Genomic DNA, 17,413 nt, shown 5'->3' with positions numbered 1-17,413 from the left:
TTAAGCCCTACTAATCACACACCACCGTACTTATGGAAGCCAGGAGACGTGTGCTTGGTCTCCTGAGACACCGATTGGAGCCTAGATGATTTCTCAGCTTTCCCCACTGAGCAATGTATGATGTTCTCTCCAGTTTTAAGTTGATTTCAATGAGGAAATTCTAGTTAGAAAAAGAATAATAGCTTGATACGGTCCACAGAGTGGCGTCGACATCCTTCAGGGAAACGCTCATCCTCACCTGGCAGCCAGAGATAAAGTACCTCCACGGCAGATACTGTCAGCAGCAAATGGAGAGCAGGGAGAAGAGAGAACGGCCAGAAGAAAAGATAAAGGGGGCTGGACTGAATAAAAAAGCTACTAATTACTTATGGGCAAACAGGAGAACAGATACTCTGAAAGCAGGGCATGTGCACAAACCATGCTTAGCCTGGCTTTTAATTCTGCAGGGTAGTTTCGCTGTGCAGGATTCAACTGTTGCTTGTATTTTCCAGGCTTGTTCTAAGTAAAGTGCTACACAAATCACCTTAAAGAGTGACTCACAGATTTAATCCGTCAGTTTGGTTTCTGTTTAAAGTCAGAGAGTGTTAGCCTAAGCATCCTTGGCTTTTTTTTGCACACTTGCTTCAGTAAAGCTAAAGATCCCTGGGCTTGTTTTAAAACATATTTCAATGTGACCTAGTTAATCCTTTAATACCAGCTTTCACTACCTTTGATCAGCCTCTTACTGTAGCTATAAGAGATTAGATCAAACCTCTAAAAAAAAAAAATCACCAACATTGGTTGCAGAGAATTTTCTTACTGTGGTGAATATTATGATTAACTCCAAGGTTGAACCATCTGGCCCAGCAAAGCAGGAGGTATGTCCTTTGGGGGAAATCTCTGCACAGACAGGCACTGATACAGGGTGCTGTGACACTTGCCTGCAGTACACAGGAAAAAACCCGATTCTCTTCACGTATTTGATAGATAAACAGTGTTTTGACATCTACCAATCCAAAACCACAACATGGTTGCACATTCTTTATGCACTAGGTAACAGAAAACATCAAAAACAATACCCCTGTTTACTTCCCAACAACAAAATGCAACGGCCATAGGAAGCAGATGCTCACACAGCCAGGACTCCTGACTTACACCAAGGAGTAAATACATCCAAGGACCTGGAATCTCAAATTTGAGGGCAGAAGTGGAGATACAACAATGCTGTGTTTGGGTCAACATGGAACTTTCTGCTATGACCACCACAAGGGAGCTGGAAAGGAGATGAGCCTCCCTGGCCACTTCTGAGAGCCTTGTCTGAAGGTGAGTTTGGAGGGTAAGGGAGGTTAGGACACGATTACCAGGCCCTGGGAGCTAGACCTGAATCTCTAATTTAATTTATAAAGAGATGGCAAGATGGAACGAGTTTCAGCAAGTGCCTATTGACTGAATCCTGTCAGACAACAGATTTCACTCATCCTTAGCCAGCCCCTGCCAGCTCTCCCCCCTTTCAATGCCATTTCAATCTTCATTTAGTGGTGACTGCAACTGAACAAGGGAATAAACCACATGACTAGCTCACAGATCATTTCTTTTTAAAGATGTCATGAGCTGTCACTGATAAATAAAAAATCCATTAATGTCATGTTCCTTATTATTCTGGCATTGCCAAGGTCTTTGCTGGAGGGTTGAGCCTCTTCCCTTCCAGTTCTCTGGGAGGGCAGCGTGTGTTCCAAACCCCAGGAGTCCTGCCTCATTGCCCAGCTGGGGGACAAACAGGTAATTGGAGTTGGTAGGTAGGAAGCTCACAGCAGTGCCAACACTGAAGGTGATAAATGACACATGCCAGTTGAAAATTTGGGTCTGGACACTTGTGCCAAAAGTCTGTTCTTGAGTACAACCCCATTTTGCAACTCAAACAGGTGCTTAATTTAGTGTAAAATCTAAAATGAGCTTGGCCTTTGTGTTACTGGAGATCTTTCTAATTCACCCATTTCTCAATTAAAAGCACACTGCAGGCTCTCTGTGCTGTCAGAAACACCAGGCTGCAGCATTCCCAAATTAGGGAAGAATTTATCCTTATCCTTTATCCTCAAATATGCTGATAGACCCGTGCACAAACTGAATCAGCAGTTTTAGAGGAAGGATTATGTCAGATTAATTTTAATCTAATCCATTCCTATCTCCTCAGAAGCCTTTTACTTCTTGCTTTTAATAATTTAAACAGTGACTGTGGCATAGTATAAAAAATAAATGATGAGAGATGCACTTTAAGTGCAAGTCACAATTCCCAATCACTTCTTATTTAAATGAGTATTTTGTATGCCTGATCTTAAGTTTAATGAAATCCATTTTTTTCTGAACTGTAATAATCTTCAACATGTGGAAGATGCAGACAAACACCACTCTCCTGCAGCTCCCAGAGCTGGAGAGGAAGTCTCACACCTGACTCACCCGCTCTCTGCCACGCTGCTACGGAAAGAGACAGCAAATGAATGTTGGGCTATGAGGAAGAAATGCTGCTTAGATCCAGCCACCACTTTCTGGAGCATCAGTCCACTCCTCATGAGCTGGGACCTCGCCTCAGAGTTATGCTGCAAAGTGCTGGGAACTGGCAAGTTTGGGGAAGTTATTTTCTGGTTCTGGGTCTGAGAAAAGTCACTTGAAGGCTTGCTGAGCTCAACAGCTTACGCTCTGGAAACTGCTTTATAAACGTTGATGCTTCCTCATATGTGGGAATTGGACTGCTGTGTGGGGAGGTGAGTGGCAGTTGCTGCTAAGAGGAAAAGCTGGTACCAGATTCAGATATTTTTGATGCTACAGAGTTTGCTCTCCCCACGGCCTCCAGCTTGCACACATCACCAATACACATGCTCTATCCTCCTCCAGTGAGCAATACCCAGACAAATCCTGCTTGAATTCCACTTTTTTCTCCTCTTCCAGGAAAGATACCTGTGAGCTGCTGAACTCTGGCTCATAGGGAACACCATCCTACTGCAGAATTTCCCTGTTTGGTTGGAAATCAAGCCCTCCCTCCACCGCTCCCTGCATCCTGCAAGCAGAACCATCCCTCCACAGCATGGCTGAGCTTTTGCCCTGCAAACCAGACAGGTCTGCAACACCTCCTGCTGCTGCATGTACCATGTCTGCTGACACTGACTACACTGCCACCACCACATTCAAACATGTTAAAAGCATCACTGACTAGTGCTAATGTAAAATATTTCTCTGACTCTCTTTTTCTTTCCAGCCTTTGGACTGATCCATGAAAGGCTGCTCAATGACCTTGCAGCATTTTGACAAATACTTGAACCAACCTGCAACCAGCTTAGCAGATTTTTTGCTTGGTTTCCTAGAGAAATGGAACTTTTACAACCATGTTGCCCACCCATCTGTAAGATACTCCTCTCTAAATTAACTTCTCACTAACTGGAACCAAATCCAACTGAGCAGCAACAACTTAGGAAGATATTAAGATCTGAGAGAGAGAGGAGAAACGATTAATGCCACAATAAGAAAAAGGCAAGAGAAATTCAGCACTTTGGCATCTGCTTGGCAAGAAGCAACTGCCCAGTCCTGGGCATATGGGTTGTGCAAGAGGCACATTTTTAAAAAGCTCTGGGCATATCATACTGGAAGAAACTGCAGGAAAATAAAGGTTGAATAATAAGGTTAATGTAGTGAAGAGGAGTGGTGACAGAAAATGTTCCAAGTTACCTGCTATGTAAGAAATACAGCAAGGGAAGTATTCTGATCCTAATAAACACAGAAAAGTAACAGAGCTTGTAGGATTCAACCTGTCATTCCTCTGAAGGTTTCACGTTAATGGGAATGCACCAGCTGATGAGACACTTACAGGAACATGTGCTTCAAGGTTCTTGCCCAAAGCTGCTCATCCAGTAGCTCATCCAGCTGAAACTCCAGATGCAGCAGCAGAGATGCTGCAGAACAGGCAGAACTGGCTGATGCTGCCTGGGCAGAACAAAGTAATTCCCTGCTTGTAGGTAAACATTAGGTGGAAATATCCTTGGTCTCTGGCTGTGAGCTCTTTCTAGAATCCCTTCATCCCTTTCCATTGCCTCTTGTGAGGTTGATTGTTTTCCAAAGCTTTGGCATAAACTTTGCTTAATGTTGACTGCAAGGACAGCCATGGAGAATACTACAAACACTTGTTCCCATTGTGACAACAACAGCTCTAAACATTTATTAATAATGTATTAATTCTTCATAAGTGACAAATGAAGAGGCAGTGTGATGGTTTTCAAAACAGAGAGATGCAACTGTAAGGTTGGTGCTATGGGATGGGGAGTAAAAGGGCACAAAGACTTGACAGCAACTGAAGAAAACTCTTTTCCACAGCACACTCTGACAAGGAGTGCTGAAAGCCCCATATGTTGATCCTCTGAATGTATGAAAATGCCTGATAATGTGCTTTTTTCCTTCTGCATTGCTCTGATTAGTTTTCCCAGCTTCTCTCCCCTTCCTCCTTGCACAGTGCAGTGGGGGCGGCGTAACCACGAGAGAACAGGAGAGATGCGATTTGCGCGACAGATTATTTACGAGACAACCCCCTCGAACCATTCATCACGTAGTAGAGGCCATCAGCCAGACTTACAGCCAAAACATTTTCACTGTTTCCAGCCCACAAAGTGGCCATCATCACTTTAAAAAAAAGAGAGAGAGAGAAGACTGACCAGACGAGTAAGCACACACTAATCATTTTTCTGCAGAGCCAGAAGTGGTCTCAGCACCACTGTAATCAGTAAAGTGCTTTCTGAAAACATGTCTGGTGTCTACACTTCACTACCTACCATACAGCATGAAAGGCTGAGATTGAGATGAAATCAGAATTGCCATCTCTTCTGTCAAATGCTAAAATTTAGTTAGTTCTACTTGATTAAGCTGTGCAACAGAACTAAAAGTTCTCCTAGCTACTGGGGGGAAAAAAAAGGCAGGAGAGAATGAGAAAACCTGAACACATCCATTATGTGAAAAGATGTGAGAGTAATACTCTGTCAACATTTCAGCTCACAGACACAGGCTCCATGACTGTGTTTCCAACAGGAGTAATAGCAGCAGATGGGAAAGAGTTATTTGAACAACTGAGCTTTAATGAATCTCCTCCTCTTTGGAAAGATGGACTTTCTCAAGTGCATTCAGAACATGGGCACTGAAGAGAGACAGGAAAGTTATTTTCCTTTAACTCTTGCCTTTGTTCAAAAAGACACGGTTCCCAGATGCTCAGGAAGGTCACTCAACTCCACAGCAAGGGGCAGAGGGATGAGGTATTGGGGAAACTGAGGTTCAGAACTCGAAATCTTATTGGGAAGTTCAGCTCCTGGGTCACTGGGAACTTTGCTAGAGAGGCCCTAAGGAAGTGGGCAGGAGAAGACATATCCTGTAGAGACATCAGCAGGGTTCAATCTGCATATCCACACACTTTGATATCTAAAAACCCTCTCATCTCATTTATTTCTTGCATGGACTATTATGCACAAATTAGGAGTGAACAGATATGCTGCAGATGTGCTGAGTGGTGGTACGGGCTACAGCCAGAGAGGTCACCAAATAAGACATACCTCTAGGGAATGCACAAGGAACACAAGGCACAAATACTCAAATAACAGAGAGATGATTTTCACCAGCAGTCTGTGAACACTCAGCATTTCTCAGCACTTAGCAATCTCAATCTTTATCGGGTCTTCCCACAAGGGCAGGAAGGCAAATGTCATGAGAACATTGTGTATACAGAACTTTCTCAAGACAGACCAAGAGAAAATCAGGGTGGGGGAAGTGAAGGAAATCCTAAAAGACAAATTCATTCACCTTCCCAAAGGGAGAAGGATTTACAGACTTGGTTCTTTTGCATGCCCATGGGTGTGCTATCAGCCTACCCAGTGAGACATGCACACCTTTCCAGGATTGGGTTTGTTTCATCCCTAGGCTCACAATGAAATACCAAAGATCTAGGAAGGTATTTGAAAACTGTAGTTGTTAAAAGTATTAACTAACCCTCCCTTACCAACTAAATCTGTTGGAAGTGGCAGCCAATTGACTCGCTTCCCACAAACTTAAATGAAAAGAACTATTTGGCACAATTTGGTCTTAAAATTTGGAGATAAAGTTAAAGGACAACAACCTCCAAATACTTCCCAGGCATATCCCCCATGGGACACAACTTCCATTCAGACCCTGAGAGACAAGCCAATGTTTGCTTTGGTTGTTGGGGTGTTTTTGTTTGTTTGTTTCAATTAAGTTTATCTTAAGAAATACATATCTCTTGCCAAATTTGCCTAACAATGCTTAAAAAAACCAAACAAGAAAAGATAAACTGTTTCCCCTTGCAAAGCTCCTCTAGAGAAACGTTTTCACTGACACCTTAAACTGAAAGCACTACTTCACGTTTTGAAATGCTGCATGATTTCTAAACATATCTAAATGTAATAAAAAGGCTTAAAAACACAGCAGAAAGAAACACTTTGGACAAACCAAAGGTTGTTTTGTTTCCTTTTTTTCATCATTTTGGCAAGCAGCTTCCAGCCAATCGATTACTCCTACAGCTGCTCTTGAAGAGCAATAGCAGATGGTATTGATCTAGCAAGGCTTTGGAAACGTGGAGCAATATAGCATTGTTTTATGGCATACAAATCATAGAGCTCATCCTAAGACATGCTGAGACACCTTAACTAGTCTCATCAAAAAAGTTATGAAGACTTTTTGATGGTGCTGTCATGTTCAAACCCATTACTGTGATTCAGTTACTGGGGACTGCCCAGTTAATGCTGTGGCTGGGATGGAGACCCTCTCGTGGTTGTTGCAACTGAAGCAAAGCCAAAATTTAGCTACTTGTGTACTGTTAGGGTCTTTGACTGTTCTCTCTTGTTCACTTAAATCCCTACAGCCACTCATCATGCTGTTACATTGCTGGATGCCATGTTCCCAGGCCAATGTCTCATTCTCACATGATTTTTTCTGTAGAGCTTCCCAAGTAGAATGGTTGACACATGACCATCGTTAGGCTTTTGAGTAAAAAAGCAGGGGAAATAATGAGGGAAAACCATTCAGGCACAGGATAATTATCCCAGAAAATTGCCAGCCACCCAGGTAGTTCTTACACTGCTTTAGTCCATAGAAGTGAACAAGTAGGGGAGAAAAAAGCCCACAAACCCCCCAAAACTGAAATCACTAACAGACAAGGCACCATATACGTGGCAGGGCTGGCTTCAGAGGCATCCATTGCTCCAAGAGCAAAAAATACAATAGGAGCAATGTTTGAATTGCATCTATTGTGGTTCTCAGTCCAGCGACTTCCCAAGCTCCAGATGAACATTTACTTTCCAAATCTCCAGCATTCAGCAAGCACCTCATTACAGGAGGCGGCCGCATCATTATGCTGCTTAACAAAATGTAATACCAGGATGCACTGTGCTGACAAAACAGTGATTCCCAGCTGAAGCCCTGCTGCAAGTACTACACATTTCATTTTCATCTTGGGGAACTCGGCAGGGGGGGAAGCTTACATTCATACATTGAACCTTCAACTCATATATTAAACTAAGAACTGGGACAATACAGGATGATGCCCAAACTGTTCTGTGCACGCTGCATGCAGCTCATTTTATGAGGCTGAAAAATACTTGTTCATCATTTGGACTCATTTTCAGGATGAATTTCTTGCAACATTTGAATAGTGGGAAGCTATTTGGCACCATTAAGAAGAAGAAGAAAAAAAAGAATCCTCAACAACCAATGTATGTAGGCCAACATAATTTCTCTTTAGCTGCCAGCTCTTTCAATACGGATGTTTCCAAGTGGCGAAGTATTAGAGTGAACTACAGTAATAGCAACAAAGGTCTGATGCACATTGACATGTTTTCAGTAAAATCCACAATTTTTAAGGCCCAGATGCCCAATGCTGCAAGGGAAACAATTCCTTTCTAATTTACTGTTTTTTCCTAAATGGAAAAGGGCATAAAAACTCATGTTTCATATCTTCAGAGCAACAGTTACCCTCAGATTGAGTAGTTCGGCTTTCAAGTGTGGGGGTTTTTTTCAGGTGTCCTTTTCAATGCAGAGCAGAAGCTGAAGTTAAAAAGTATTTTTAAAAAAAGCAGATTATTTTTTCCCCCCAGACAGCTCTATGCTTCAGCCTTGGTCATTAATGTCCCCAGGCACTTCTGTAAGGATGATGAAGTTAGGTTTCCTGTCCTAATCTAATTCCAAAATAAGTAATTGCATTTTCTCTATCTTAACACCACTCACACTTTCAAAGACTATTCACACTATTCTTTTCCACTTCTAATCTGAACATATTTTACTGTTGCCCTACAATGTTAAATACTTGCAACGTTAGATCCCAGTGGCAGGATCTCGGGGTATGGGGAGGAACCGATCTCTCCAGCTTTGCTTTGCAAACACTGCCTTGGACCCCGGGGATGGAGGCTGCCCACGAAACACGGCGGTTTTCCCATGAGCAGCTACTTCCCAGTGACATCTGATATTCTCTTATGAACCTCCATCTGCCCAGAGCTGGAACAGGAGATAGCTGTGGTAATTGTACAGTGACTGCTAGAGACCAAATAGCTTGGATTACACCAGGAGACATGCAGTTGGGCTAATGGAAACACGATGCACACGACTGAAAGGCATTCACTTTGCAGTTGTGAGTTTTAAAATTCATCCTTATTTCTGACCTTAGCAGGAAGGAAAAGGAAATACAGCCACAGAGACAATTAATTCCTGCAGAACAAAGGTCTCAGTCTGAATTAACTGGACCTGTTTTGACTTTCTATTAAATACTTCCTATGCAAACAGAAAACAACCACCAGGAGGATAACTCCAGTCCAGCTTAGTTACCGAATTGTAATAGCATCAGGTTAGAGTAATTGTGGATCTGGCTACAATTAAGATAATTTTCCAGCTGGAATAGAGCAGGTCATAGATGGTGGTCGTGTAGGAAGTCCTCTCTCATCCAAATGATTAAGGGAAATAATTATCCTTCAGTTTTCTGCCTTTCTGGGCCCCAGAAACACGCTCATTTCCCAGACACCATCGGACGCTCTTTCCCACGTACTGAAACCAGACTGGAAATAACGCCAGCACCTTTCTGCAGTGTTTGTTGTATCATCACTACATATAGCCAGGCCAAAATTTCCCCCTGAATCACCTGAGCAAACACATTACAATTTCCTTCACACTGCTTCCACGACCCAGCACCAGCTGCTGCACTTCCACACCAAGTGCTCAGGCTGCAAAGGTTTCTTAAGGCAAACCAGAAAACTCTCAGCCAGTGCAGAGCAAAGCTCTGCTAAGGACAGGCAGACCTGCATGTTTCCTGCCTCAGTTCTGCATTGTCTGGGCAGCCCCCATGTCCCTCTGGGACACAGCAGCACACATGCCTGGGGAGGAAGGGGAGGCAGCCCTGCACAGCCACTGGTGCCAGCAGAAGGAGGCTGGACCAGTGGGGCTAATCCTTCTAACTGGAAAAGGACACAAAACCTCACGCCTCAGCCCTTTGGAGCAGCATAGCTCAGTACCCAGCCACCCCTGGCCTTTCCAAACTTGGACCATTGATACTACTACCTTTCTGCAGCACAATTAGTTTGGGATAGGATGAGGATGAGCACTGCTCTTCAGCCTCACATTCAAGTCATGCAGATGACTGGGGTTTAGGATCACAAAGCATCTCTGTCCCAAATCTCCTCTTCTTTCTTCACTAAGGAAACAAAGCCAAAAATGATGCCTCACCCGCAGCGCTGCAGACTGCAAATGCGTCTGTGGCTGATCCACAACTCATCTTCTGTAGTTTTTAATACCTAACTTTGGCAGCTGCTTCATCAGATGTGGCAATGAGACTCACTCTCCAGGAGCTGAGGGGAAAGCGCCACCCACACAGAACTGAGGGCACAGAATTCTAGGGAAGAGTTACCACTATAGGAACCACTCTCATAAAAGTTAGATGCTGCCACGATGCGTAATTTGGTGGATTTATTATCCCAGATTCAAGAACCCTTCAAGAAATGAACATCAGGAGTCTGAAACTCTTGCAATAATCTTTGAACTAAAAGTGGCATTGGAATTCAAAAGGTGAGAGAGGTCCTAGCTGAATAAATTGAGTCGGTTTGTTTGTCATCCGATCTGATGCCAGTGGAGAAGCTCCTCAAGCACTTGTCTCCTCCTATCTGAGGAATAAAAGCAGCCTACCAGCAAATGAGTCGCCAGGCAGCTTCCATCCAGCTGATGAGGACAGACAGATCTCAAACCAGGACTGCAAATTTCTTTAAAAGGGACACAGATCCATAGAAGATGACAGCTTGTTTGCGATGTACCAAAGGGCCCTGGTGAAAGAGCCAGCCACGACGGCTGGCCGTGGGACACAGCGTCAGCAGCCCAACACATGGCACTTGTTGGGCACACACACACACAGGCCATGCCTGCAATGGCATCTGGCAAGGAGACATGGCTGACTGACTCCCTTTCCAACACTTTTTTTGACATCAATGTCACAGTGCAACATGTGTTTAGGAAGTTAGCCAAGAAACACACGACTTGGCACAATTCAAACAAATTTGTGCTAAACTGAAAGAATCGGTTTGTACATCCTAAACATTTACATCATCCTCTTTGAGGGGAACTGCACAGTCTGTATTGTTTGGACACTCAATGAACACTGAGTTACAGTTAGTACCTATCTCTGAAATAATAGTGGATTTAAATGTATTACCTGAGAATAACAGTGCACACAATGGCAAACCCTCAGGGGCTTTCAGTAGCAGACTTTCTCCATCATTCTGTCTGGACCTTCAGACAGAGGGTCAGATTTACACTGGATATCTGCATATTAAAAACTTTTCCCCTGAGAGGGTTGTCAGCCCCTGTCCCAGGCTGCCCAGGGAGGTGGGGGAATACCCAATCCTTGGAGCTATGCAAAGTCATGAAGCGGAGGTGCTGAAGACCATGGTGGGCTTGGCAGTGTGAGGGGAGAGGTTGGACTCAATGATCTGAAAGGTCTTTTCCAACCAAAATGATTCTATGATTTTTTTTTTTTCCCAGAAAACTAAGTGTAGCTGGTGTCTTCAGCATCCCTACCTAACTTGCTGGCACATTATTTCCTCCTCTCCTACAACACTCTCCCCATCACCTCTCCCCTCCACAAAGGCACTGTCACAGCCTTCTCCTTTAAGTGTGTCATTTCAAACCTGAAACGTATCCTGAGAATGAAAACCTTGCAAATTGCTGCTGAATACTGAAAGCAAGAGAAGGAAAGAGCTTTACCTCCAGAATGTGGTGGTGGTCCACAGAGCAGCACCATGCCCTGGCCCTGGCGAACAGACACCGTGCTTCTCGTTCTGGTTTTGAAGTTCTCAAGATCTGCCAAGAGAGAAAAAAACTCAATTAAAGGGAGTTTAATGTGGTGCAGTATTTTCCTCATGAGAAAGACGGTTCATTAAGACTTTGCTGCGTGACAGAGAAACAACGTGAGCATCAGCTTGGCAGGTGGGTTGGTGGGACCTAGGTGGAACACGGGGCAGTGGGAGACTGCTGTGGCAGCAGCCAGAGGCAGCAGAAGCATCTCCACAGGCTGCAAGGCTGGTAAGGGGGAAAAGGTGCTCATTTACCCAGGGCAGAAGACACATCTACAGAAAACATCAGCAACCTGTAATGTTGATAGCTTTATTTTATGAATTTATGATGAATGACTGCCTGAAATAATCACTACCTTCAATTACAAGCCAGTTCTGTTTCCCCTGAGAGACTTGTTACTGATGCCCTTGCAACCCATGTGCACAAACCCTTCTTTTCCCATAAGAAAGGCTCTTGTAACAGCTCTACATTAGGAACACGGTGCTTTAATTAAATTAAATCCCTCCTTCCACCTCTCTCCTTTCCCTCTCCTTCAGAGGCCATGCACTGCAAAAATGCAACTCCCTCTCTTCTCTCCTTGCACGTCCAATTCAAGAAAGCCGCGATTAAGTGATGAGGTGACTCTGTGAGCAGAGCAGTGGCACCAGGTATTGATCAGCAGCATTGGCTGCTGCGCTGGAGCACTAATACACTGAATCACTTTGGAAGCCTTTTATCTTTAACAACCCCTTGCATTTCAGCTTTCCATTTTTTTTTCTCTTGTGCTTTCAGAGCAGCTGAGCTGTGGTTTGGCGATTACAAACCTGTTGTCAGTGCAGTTGGGAACCAGCGAAAACACACAGGTGATAAATATTTAACAGCATGAACTAGTAGGAACATCATTAGAAGGTTACAAGGATGAAAAAACTAAGCCTTGATTTTTATCCCCTCTTGAAAATGTCTTCTGGAAGCACTGGCATGCATACGTATGAAAAAAGTTAGAGAAATAAACTCAGAAGGATGGTTGGTGTGAGGGATAATGGCCTAAAACCAAAATGATGCCTAGAGGAATAAATCTGGTATTCAGAAGCATTACCACATGAATATAATTTCCAATAAAGGCAAAAGAAAAAGCAAAACAAGCCCCAACCACCAAAACAGACATTATATGTGTGTATATGAATACACACACACAGATTTGCATTAGATGGAAAACTGATTAAATGTTGCTAAGTCTCAAATAACATTTAATGGAAGATACTCCCCTCCTCTACTCAGCTATTTATATCTTCCTTCCTGTTCCCAGCACTAATACATTATGCCATCTGCATATACATACACAGAACACTTTGGAGCTTATACAGACTTCACTTTCCAGACCTGAATCCTAAAAAAGCCATACACAGGTCTACTTGGGAAGAGATGAAAACTGCATCAACTCTGAGCCAGTGTGTTTAAGACTGCTTATACAAGCAGTGCTCCAGGGAATGCAGTTAATCACCGGGGAGGGAATGGGAAAGGTCTTTCATTACTAATGGTAAGAAACAGCCACCTGCCCGGTGATCCAGCAACTCTTGATTATGACAGTATGGGCAAAAAGTGCATGACTCAATAGATTAAACACAAATCTGGCTCTCTAACTTTTTCTTTGGCAAGGAAGAAGTAATTTGTTGACCAAAACAGATAGCTATGTATTTATGACAAGAAAAAGATTGCTACCAGGAAAAGAAGTGTCTGCTTGGATGAGCAGCTAGGAATAATGGAAAAATGGTCAGAAGCAATTGGAGGCAGCAGACAAAGCAGAGCATTCATCATTATCATTTGCTTTGAAAACTTGCATCAAGCTTTGAAAGTCAATTGTCCGTTCTGAAAACCTCCTGCATGTGCTTAGAATCTGCCTTGGAGTAAACTAACAAGATTATTATAAGAAAGGCTAATTTCTCACCCAAGTGATTGATTAGGTTTGTGCATTTTGAAATCCATACTTCAAATTTGGTTTTTCAATACCTAAATAGTAACTTGTACTAACAACAATGTCACTAAGATTGTATTAATGAGAAACCTCCTTGCAATCTTTCACAAGGAACTAGGAACAATATAAGAGGTGCTGAACGGTTACAAAGCGTACAGATTAGTAACATGGAGATTCAAGAGGTTCTCCTCTGCTTCCAGATGCTGTGCAAAGTGGACAAAACCCTCTCCGACAAACTTCTGTTGAAATGGGTGCAGAATGCATTTTGCACTGCTGAATTCCCCATTTGTGGGGTAAGATCACTTGCTGAACAGAAGTTAAACACCTGCTGAAAAACACCTTGCAGAAGATTTTAATGCAGAGCTACCCCTCTAACTCTTTTTCCCTGTATTTTCCTTCCTCCAAGGGAAACCCAGCCTTCTAGTGCCTCTCTACTCATCTGGAGAGTAGGTAAGATATTCTTCTCTATACTTTTGACATAAGAGGACAAAAACAACCCTTAATGTTGCAGAATGACTCTGAATTGCTGTACCAACTCCCCTGACAAGAGCTTTAAGTTCCCCTTTGCCTTGCCCCCAAGCCCAAAGACCCTGGCTAACATCTGAGCATTTTTGTTCTTCTTTGCCAGTACTTAAAAAGACCACCAAACCCACCAAAATGTCAAAAGATTTAAGTCAAGCAAGCTCAGTTGTTTCTTGGTGTACTCACTGGTTTGGAAGAAGGTTTGAAGCAGCTATCATACCTCCATGTTTCCTTCAATACCACCTCTCTTTCCACTGGAAATTGTACCTGAGCAGCATGAGGTGACTTTGGAAATGTGAGGTTTGCAGGTGTCTGGACCTGCCACTGTGCTCCAGTAGATGACCACCACAGCATGGCACTTCAGCATGTGCTGCTACAGGGCTTGCCTCTACTCAGGCTTTTCTCACTGTGTCATGTTTTACCTCTTTTCTTTCTGTAGTTTGTTTCCTACTCCTTGTTAAGATTTCAGATTTGGGAGTGAGGCTGTGAAAGCCTTGAAGGGGTCACTACTTTCTCAAACAGAAGTGAGATGTTTCTGATTTACATGTAGAAGCACTATCAAGGGGGACACGAGAGGTGTTTGCTAATCCCATGGAGGACGTAACAAAAACCAGTGGTAGGGAGCTGGAGCCACAGAAATGGAGATGAGAAATTACACTTACTATGAGTGATCACGATCAGCAACAGACAGCAGTGGGTTCAGCATTCTGGATGCCTGGAGATCAAGACAACCTTTCTACTACATGTATAAACACTAACTATGCTTTAACCACACTTCAGCACCCACGTTCAGTTATGGACAAAGGAGTGAGAAACATGGCCAGTGAAAAACAGGAGGCCACGTTACAGGATGCTGTACTCATCTAGACTTCATATGCATGAAACACTGGGAAGGAAGAGGAGGTCTGCAAGCTAGTGGGATAGTATAAGAGACTGATGTCCACTAAGAGACCTGAGAGTCCCAGAAGTTTCTTCTCCAGGACCTGTCAGCATAGTATGCAAGAAATCTGGAACTAAACACATTATGATTAATTATTAAGTACCCCATGGGGTACTAAATATCTCATAATAGAAATAAAACACCTAGTTATTTTAGGAGTTTACAGTGAACTGTTAGGCACAATGCAATGAGCACTGGTAAACAGAAGGGAGAGAACTCAACAAAGCAAAACAATGCCTGGAAGTGATAAGTTCATTAAGTTTTAGCATGCAGGCATTTTTGTGACTTAATTAAAGTTTTTAGGGTATGAATTGCTTCAATTACAGTGATCTATCGTTGCACAGATCAAAAATGAAAGCAGCTTTAATTTCAATAAAAATATTTATACGCGGAACAAACAAAACATGACCAGAATTGAGGAGCCTATGCAAATAGAAACTGCTCCTTGTTAGAGCCAGGATCCTCCATGTGCTTTTGTTGAAAGTATATCCAGTTCAGCAGCCCAGGGATTTGTGGCACTGAGCAGTATATGACCACAAAAAACATACCGTTTCTACTCCCAGGATCAAAAAGGAGCGAACACAGCACAGCATACACAGGAAGGATGCAAACTTACCCTAACTGACCTGCACAAGGAATCCTAAGTCATCTGCAGCAATAACTCCCAGATCAGGCTTTAGTTTTAAATGTGTGATTTCAAATAATCAAGATCAGATGTTTGTATGACTGTTGGGAAAAGAACACACTTGTGTAGTAGCTTTTTGCTCTATTTAAGTCAGACATTCTCCATTTAGAAAGCAATTGTCAAAACTGATTAAGAGAAACCACTGAAGAAGAAAGTATGAACGCTTTCCCATTCTGGAAGTCAATGTCCAGCCAAAGCTCACTGGGAACATGCAACACTAAACCAGTGATTCCACAGCAAATAGAGAAATATTGCATAAGCTCCAGTAACTCCAGCATCACATGAGGATGTGATTAGTAACCTCTTCTGTGCAAAGAGAACATAATCGAGGTGTATCAGGAATGAAGACAGGTTATCACGACGAACAGTTGATTCCGACCTTATCTGATGACTGAGGGAAGATGCCATTTAAACTTCTTCATCTCCATGGTATCAGTTTCAAATCAAACTTAATGGATCCATGCAAGTATAAAGCTGTAGGCATTTAGCCTGTGAAAAAGACACTGACACCACTGAACTAGTGACTGCATCACTTTGGAAAGTCCCTTAAGTTCTCTGTGACAAAGTTACACATCTCTACTTATACTGTGTCTCTCAAAAGCGACCTAATTAGCTAATATTTGCACAAAACCCTTGACATCTGGTGCTGAAATGCACTAGAGCACAATATGCTATTAGCATGTGCACATTAACACCCACCCTTAATCTGAACTTGAAAGTCTTTTCTTGCACTGGTAGGTTTTTCTGTAGCCTTCATTAAAACTCTGCCTTAAAAGCTTAGTGATACAACTCAGGCAGGTTCTGCTAAGTGATGCCAGCCTGATAGAGATGCTTATTCCTCAAAACTGCTCAAAGGCCCAGAAGGTGCCGGTAGCAGCTGTCAACCTCATCAGCTTTTCAGTTGGGTATGGTATTGCACTGAATGACCTCCTTCCAAAACCTCAAATGTGGTTTAATAGAAGCTTAAACAATCTGAAACGATCCAAAGCCCCTTAAGTCTGGGCAGTTTGTCTCAGTAAATGGCATATGGAAATTCTAATCAAAAACATATGGCTTTTCACAGTAACCATTATCCAACTCTGGCTAGAGTAATGAAAAATTTCCCAAAGTTTGATGGACAAAAATCAGTCTTTATTGCAAAGATTAAATTATAAGCTAAGTAAAAGAAGTTGTAGCCTTTTATCCTTTATCAGTCTATGTAGCTTGGAAATTCTTTTCCTAAGCAACCACTGGATAAGTCCTGGAAATCAAAGTTTCCTCTTTTAAAGAAATATTCTGCAGATGCTGCTGAAGTGAGCAAGCAAGAGCATATCAGCTCGCTTCCCAGCAAGTTCCTGCTGGCAGGGGCAGGGTAATCATACTTGACCTCTGCTTTTTGTATTTATACCCCTTCTCACTTACAGCTCCGCTGATTGTGTTATTGTTAAGGTCTCTGCCCAAGCAGAGTGGCTGCAGTGTTCAGACACAAGGTCTACTTGCTTCCTCTTATTGACTGCAACGTGGAAATAACTCAGCTCCTGAACCCTGCGTGCCCTGGACACCAGAGCGAAGCAAGGCGGCTTCCCTCAGGAGGCTGCAAGTCTCAGGTCACTGGTGATTTGACAAAGATCCCTATTTTCTGTGAGAGCTCAGCTCTGTTTTGCCAGAGGAGGCTTTCCATAGTTTGCCTTTTTTTCAAGTTACACTTACCATGCTTTTAGAACCCCAAATCCGTAACTCCTCTGGCTCTGAAATGCAGAGGAGTCTGTGCACGAGGGCTACTTTGGAGCTAATAAACCAAACCAGCAACACTACAGAATATTACATGAATAGTAAATGCTTCAAATTCATGGTGACAGGTGTCTGCATGTCTTCTAGAAAGCCAATTTCTCTGACTGTACCATGTAGAAGGAAGCACTGCTGTACCTTGCCTTGAATGGCATCCTGTCAAAAACTCACACACCATTAGTGAACTCTCTGTCATTACATTGAA

At 42.9% G+C, this 17,413-nt stretch overlaps 1 protein-coding gene across 5 annotated transcripts in view; it reads right to left on the bottom strand.

The window, feature by feature from the left end:
- Positions 1 to 17,413, bottom strand: part of LOC104562215 (contactin-4) — a 312,159-nt gene that overhangs the window by 87,710 nt on the left and 207,036 nt on the right. For all 5 annotated transcript variants that reach the window (XM_062008335.1, XM_062008332.1, XM_062008336.1 and 2 more), the window contains one exon: positions 11,254 to 11,349. In XM_062008335.1, the coding sequence (XP_061864319.1) occupies positions 11,254 to 11,349 (96 nt within the window). The remainder of the gene's footprint in view (positions 1 to 11,253; positions 11,350 to 17,413) is intronic.

This window comes from Colius striatus, chromosome 15 (assembly GCF_028858725.1).
Source record: "Colius striatus isolate bColStr4 chromosome 15, bColStr4.1.hap1, whole genome shotgun sequence".
Lineage (NCBI taxonomy): Eukaryota > Metazoa > Chordata > Aves > Coliiformes > Coliidae > Colius > Colius striatus.
Note: the sequence above shows the minus strand (reverse complement) of the source record. Positions and strands in the feature narration are given on the sequence as shown.